The sequence below is a fragment of the Miniopterus natalensis genome, chromosome 13 (assembly GCF_054644295.1).
Source record: "Miniopterus natalensis isolate mMinNat1 chromosome 13, mMinNat1.hap1, whole genome shotgun sequence".
NCBI lineage: Eukaryota > Metazoa > Chordata > Mammalia > Chiroptera > Miniopteridae > Miniopterus > Miniopterus natalensis.
This window is the reverse complement of record NC_142093.1, coordinates 40,941,526-40,948,187: the sequence shown is the minus strand read 5'-3', so window position 1 is coordinate 40,948,187 and position 6,662 is coordinate 40,941,526. Positions and strand designations below refer to the sequence as shown.

The 6,662-nt window shown below is 50.9% G+C and overlaps 1 protein-coding gene across 1 annotated transcript; it reads right to left on the bottom strand.

The window, feature by feature from the left end:
• Nucleotides 1-4,922, bottom strand: NOTO (notochord homeobox). The gene is made up of 3 exons (XM_016202498.2): nucleotides 4,580-4,922; nucleotides 2,007-2,221; nucleotides 1-159 (listed from the first exon to the last, which is right to left on the bottom strand). The coding sequence occupies exons 1-3, from the start codon at nucleotides 4,920-4,922 to the stop codon at nucleotides 1-3; spliced, it is 717 nt and encodes a 238-aa protein (XP_016057984.2).
• Nucleotides 4,923-6,662: the final 1,740 nt, after the last annotated feature.

Here is a 6,662-nt window from a genome sequence, read left to right as displayed (position 1 = left end):
TCAGCTGCCCACTCCTGACCCAGCATTTTCTCTCTGGATGATGGTGTCAGAGCTGCTGGAGGGCTCGTCTGGGGAGGCAGCCATGGCAGATGCAGCTGGTGGTCTCAGCCTTTGCTGCTTTTGATACTTAACCCTGCGGTTTTGGAACCAGACCCTCACCTGTAATTGGAGGCAGACGGCAGATATCAGAATGTGACCAGCAGTTCCCACTGCTTCCCCCCATTCCCACAGTACCCACTGCACTGTGGCCAAAATTTGCTCTTCCTTCTAAGGGAAGCATTGCCTCCAAAACATCCTTCCCTATAATTCCAGTTGCTATTCATTCATCTATTCATCCAACAAATCTGTATTGAGCTCCTATTATGTACTAGACACTACCCTAGGTGATGGTGATATAGTGGTGAGTAACAGAGGCATGGTCCCTGCCCTCAGAAAGCTCAAAGTCTAGTGGAGAGAGACTAATAATAAGCATGAAAACAAACAGATAAACACAAATCGGGGTATAAACAGGGGTTTTAGTCTCCCTGAGGAACCAGCACTTAAGTCAAGGCTCAGAGGATGAGAGGCCAGCCTGGTGGAGGCAGATAAAAGCAGGCCAGGGCACAGATTGACTGGTAGGACGCCTCTGAGGTAGAACCAAGCTTGGAGTATTTGAGGACCAGAAAGGAGGAGAGCATCACTGGCACAACTGACAATGAGAGGGGAAAGTGAAAGAAGAGAGAGTGGAAGAGGGCAGCGGAGGCCAGATTATCCAGGACCAGAAAGGCAAGGAGTGTCAACTTCAAGGCTTTTAAGTGGAATGTGACATAGTCCTGTTTACATGTTAAGTGAATGGTGCATCTGGCTGCTGTGTGAAGAATGGATGAAAGGAGATGCAGGGAGACAGCGGGGAGGTTCTTGCAGAGATATAGCAAGAGCTGGTTCTGATGACTGGGGCAATGGAGAGAAATGAAGCAATTCTAGCTGTATTTTGGAGGTAGAGGTGCCAAGGCTTGCTGATGGATTGGTAGTGGGAGAGAAGGGGAAATCTAGGATGACTAGGTATTGGATGGATGGTGGGGCCATATGTGGGGAAAGGAACAGATCTGGGGAGGGGAAAAAAGTCAAAAATTGAGGTTTAGACTTATTAAGTTTGAAATGCGTACCCATAAGACGTCCCAAGTGGAGACCTCAAGAGGGAGTTAGATGTACAAGTTAGAAAGGGAGAGGGGAGGGGCTAAAACACAAATTTAGGAGTCATTGGCTTCTCGATGGTATTTAAAGCCATGGGAATAAATGAGATCGGTGGGGGGGTAGGGGGAGGATTTGAAGTCACAAAGAGAAGAATAGCCTACAAAGGCAGCAGAGAAGATGTGGGCAGAGAGCTGAGAGGAAAACCAAGAGAGTGTGGTGCCTGGAAACCAAGAGAAGAGTGTGTTTCTCTAAGAAAGGAGCAGTCAGCTGTACTGAGTGGTGGAGTAAGATAAGAAAGGAAAGTATCTGTTGACTTTGGCCACACAGAGGTCGTTAGAGACCCTGATAAGACGTTTTGAAGGAATGAAAGGGAAAGAATTATTATTGGAATGAGTTAAGGAGTAGATGGGAAGTGAGGGCAAGGGGACAGTGAACATAGCCAGTTCTTGAGATGTTTGTCTGTGAAAAGAGCAGAGAAATGGTGCAGTGGCTGGAAGGGAGTATGGGGGTCTGGGGAATGTGTATTATTTTTAATATTTAGTTCTTTGAGTACCTACTTAATTTCACTGTCAGCTCCTTATTTAGCATGAAAATATAAAGTTCTAGATTAATATCTAGATTAATATTATGTGTTGTTCCCATAATGTAATTTCAAATGGGATTATTTTTCTTGTTCATAAAGGGAGTATATCAATAATTAGGCCTGTTTCCCCCAAGTGCCTGGCACAGAGGAAGAAAGCCCGTGTCTTCCTCCCAGCCACTACCCAGGGCCTTTGGAGAGCCATGTTTGTCCCCAGGTGCAGCCGAGGCCCCACAGGAGTCCCTGTTCCTACCTGGTTCTCTGTAAGACTGAGCCGGGCTGCCAGCTGGGCTCTGTCCTTTCCTACTAGATTGTGCTGTTTTGCAAACACTTTCTCCAACTCTTCCAGCTGCTCCAAGTTAAACATAGTTCGAACCCTCTTTTGTGGTCTTTCAGTGTCCTGAAGGTCCTTGGCCAGGGCCCAGTCTGGGGGACTCCAGAGGCCTGGGCAGTGAGCTAGCTCCAAACCTAAAGAGCAACCATCAGGAGGGGAGATTAGCCAGCACCCACCTACCCACCCATCTTGGAGGAGAGAGAACAAGTTCACAGCTCCACTGCCCTGCCTTGCCCTTGGCCAGGTAACACAGCAAAAGGTGTAGTGGGAAGAGATTGCACAGAAATAAAACAAGTGAGACGGAAGGGACAATGTTGTGAGACTCCTTCTGCCTCCACTCTTCTCCAGCCGAGTGGCTTTCCTTCTGGCCCTAAGAGGAGCTGCCAAACCTCCATCTCTCCTTGACCTCCACTCCTTTCCTTGGCTACCCCAGGAACCCCCACAGGATGGGCAGAGAAGGGCCCCTCAAAGGTTCCCCCTTTTCATTCATTAAATACTTTTTGAATGTCTACTATGTGTCAGGCATGGTTCTAGGACAAAACAGAAAATCTCTATATAACAGTAAAAAAGGTAAAGAAAATATTGTATATATCAGACAGTGATTAGTGCTAGTGAGAAGAATAAAGCAGGGAGGGACAGGGTGAGTGTGTGTGTGTTGGGGGGTGTTAATTTGCATCTTTAGAAAGGGAACCACCTTACTGAAGTGACATTTGAACAGGGCCACTGTGTACAGCTTGTGCCCTGCACGTGGGTACCCAGCTGAGAGGGTAAGTGGAGTCTGAAATTCTGTCCACTCTCCACAGGCTGGTCATTGCCCCGACAAGGCACTGTGTCTGCCTGAAGGAAGGGGTGACTTTTTCTAATGCACACAAGGGTGCTATTCAGTTCATGGAGGTTCGGGCAGGTAGAGATGAAGATCTGTCCACCAGGGGACAGTACCTGAGTTATAACTCTCAAGGAATGAGAAAATGAGCCATAGGGCAGTTTGGGAGGGGAGTGTTTCAGACAGAGGAACAGAAGTGCAGTGCTAGGACCCCTTGGATCCCATCAGCCTTGGGGAGGCTCCAGAGCTGGCAGACAAACTGCTCCATTGAAGGGAGTGAGGCTGGGGCTGTGGGTGCCCAGGACACCAACCACTGGGCCCACCAGGCTTACCATAAGCATAAACATAATAGCAAGAGATGAGAAACAATCCATGGGGCCTGATTAAATAAATTATGACTCATCCTTACAACGGACCGCCCTGAGGTATAAAGAAGCTCTGTACAGATTGATATGGAAAAATCTCCAAGCTACATGGTCAAGTGAAAAAAGTAAGTTGCAGACCAGTGTGTCTAGTATGGGTGAAAATGTATATGTGTGTATATTTAGGTATTAAATATGCATAAAATACTTCTAGAAGAATAAAGAAACTGGTTTCATTGCTTGCTTCTGGGGTGGAAGCAACTAGGTCACTGGAGGTCAGCCACCTAGTGGTAGAGGAAATTTCTCCATCTATCTTAGTAAACATTTGACATTTGAACTGTGTGAATGTAATACCTATGCAGAAACTAAGTTGAAAATGAGACAACTTTAATATAAAGTTGTTAACTTCAATTCAGACCTCAGGTGTGTGGGGAGGTTAGAAAAATGTGGCTGGATGTGATGGGCATGGCTCCCAGCTGCAGTGGCATGAATTTGGGTGGGGTTGGGAACCCAGGGTTCTTCTCCCAACAGGGGTGGGAGGACTGCCCAACAGAAAGGGGTTGAGGAAACAGAAGATGATGGAAGCCCAGGGAGTAGAAACCAGTTAAGACTGTGTAACAACGATCTTAGTGTGGGTTGATAAGGCTTGCACTAACTTTCCTAGTTTTCCTCATGGAGACATGGGGAAGCATGAACCAGAGAGCCAAAAAAGGCAAAAGCTCTTTATAGGTGGATGTTAATGCAAGAGGAGAAAGCGAAATTCTCGTTGGGATTTAAGTGTCTGCGCTCCGGAGCCCTAAGAGCACTATAAGCAAGCAGGCTCAGAGGGGTCCGGTGTGGAGATAAACACACAGACGTGAGCAGTGCAGGCGGCGCTGGGGCCTGGGGGTGGCCGGCTCCTCGCAGCTCCCGGCTGAGCGGCACCTCCCGTAGCATCTGCTGCTCCCGGCTAAGGCTGGGCCTGGGGTCACTGTGAGAGCGGCTTTGGGGAATAATCTGCGCCACCCAGCGTTATCCAAAGGGGATGTGGGAAGGAGCAAAGGACTCTCTAAATCCCTCGCGGAGGACGCAGAGCCGGGGAGCAGGGCTGGGCCCCCGCCCTCACACGCCCCTTCTCCCAGCTCAGCACCTGCGGGAAGTCGGGCGCCGGGGGTAGTTCTCAGCGAGTCCTGGTCCGGGGCCTCCGTTTCAACTGCAAGGTCAAGGGTCATAGGGCCCCTTCCCACTGCAACCGTGTGCGGTTCTCAAACTCAGGGACTTCTCCTCTCTCCCGCTTCCCTGGACGCGGGCGCCCGGGCACCCCATACCTGTGACGCCGAGGCCCCGGAGGCCGCAGAGGTGAGCCACGCGCAGCCCCGGCGCAGGGGGCTCGGGGACCGGCCCGTAGAGACCCAGGCTCCGGGAGGCGGGCAGCAGCGCCGCCGGGCACGCCCAGGGCAGAGCCGGGGCTGGAGCCGGGGAGGGAGCCGTCCAGATGCCCGAGGCGGCGGGCGCGCGGGGCTCCGGCCTCGCCAGGATGGCCTCGACGGAGAAGCAGGACTCGAGGGGTCGGGGAGCGCGGGGCCCGCCGGCGTCGGCGGAGAGGCGCTCGGGCGCCGGAGAGCTGTCTGCGCGCGGGGGCTCCACCTGGTGGCTCCCGGGGCTGGGCATGGCGCGGCCCTGGCTCGGACGGGCGCGAGGAGGGGGCGCGAGAGGCCCGGGAGAACACCTGCGGAGGGAGAAAGGCGTGCTGGCCGGGGGCCGCCGGCGGCCAGGGCTCTTAAATTGGGCGGGGCGGGGCGGAGGGGTGGGTGGGGCTGGCTGCCTTTTCCAAAGCCCGGACCCTCCAAATCCTGCGCGCTGCGGGCGCCGGAGTCCCGGGCGAGTCGAGGGGCGCCCAGCGCCCGGGAGCGTACCCCCTTCGTTCTTCCGCACCCGGTGCGATCGGGGCAGGGGCCCTGTCGCTCGCCGGTGACCGTGGGCGAGCCACCCCGCCACCGGGGCCCCTCAGACCTCTGCTTATCCGCGCGGCGTCTTGAAGCAGACGCTCCAGACAGATTCACCTGTGACTGCGCAGATCTTTAATTTTTTAAAAATTAAATGTAAATATCTTGTTTATAAGCACAGTGAAAAGTAAGTTTTCCGTGAGCCCATTTTCATGAGCCCATTACAGTAACCATACCTAGTCGTCATGGGTGAGTAAGTACCATTATTTGGCCCTGGCCAGGTGGCTCAGTCGGTTGGAGCGTTGGCCCCGTACACCGAAGGGGTGCGTGTTCGATTCCCGGTCCGGCACATGCCTAGGTGACTGGCTCGATCCCTGGTCGGACTCGTACAGGAGGCAGCCGATCGATGCTTCTCTCACATCAAATTCTCTCTCTCTCTTCCTCGCTCTCTAAAATCAATAAAAACATTCTCCAGTGAAGATTAAAAGAAAAAAAGTACCATTACTTGGTCCCTGCTAACCTGGGATCCCATCATCCCCACTGAATTCCTGCTATCATTTCTGGCCTATAGAGAATAGCCATAATAGAGCTATTCAAGGATATCAGGGCTTTCCTCATGAATGTATTTCTCAGAAGTACATTCTTTCTCAGAAAGAAGTGTCCTATGGACCCTCCACATGTTTAGGGAGCAGATAAACAGGTCTTATGGGAAAAAATCTAGCATTCCAATCTTCCTTAGCTTTTGGATACTTTCTTCTATAGTATTCAAAGAAGTTTGGTCATTTCAGCTTCCAGATTTCAATCAACCAACTGAGCAAACTATTAGAACCACTCAAGCAAACACATTGAATCAGGAATCGCTGCTTCACGAGCCCTCATAAATAAATTCAGTCTACTCTGATATATTCCTTCCATGCTGATCTCGCGCCTTTGGGATCCATATTTATATATTTTCCCAGGTCTCTGTTGGCAAAATCATGCGATTATTTTGGTGAATATTATATCTTCTGATGGACCATGCTTTGGGTGTGAGTACTTCACCCTTTGGACATGAGTCTGTAAACAATGAGAGGTGATGGAGGTAGATCGTGAGAAAAATCAAGACCACTCCTTTAGGGAAAGCCGCCAGAGGCCCTTCAGACAAGGGAAGACTGAATTCCTCAAAAAGGGCTCTCAGGGCTGTTTCTACTGAGAAAGGAGGTTCGGCAGAACTTATGGATTCAGGGCCCACAGGTTCATTGGAAGCTGCCCACATATGTCTCCATCCTAACTTTCATGGTCCTTTCCTACCAACTACCTAATTTTAACAGAAGAGACATGTGAGATTGGGAACATAATTTGTCCCATAGGACAGCCATAGAAACTTTCAGGTCCCTTCCATGGGCCTTGAGCTGGGAATGTAAAACCCTGACTTATATTCTTTCCCTGAGTTCTTCAGGGCATTTAAAAACACCCCCCAGTCTCA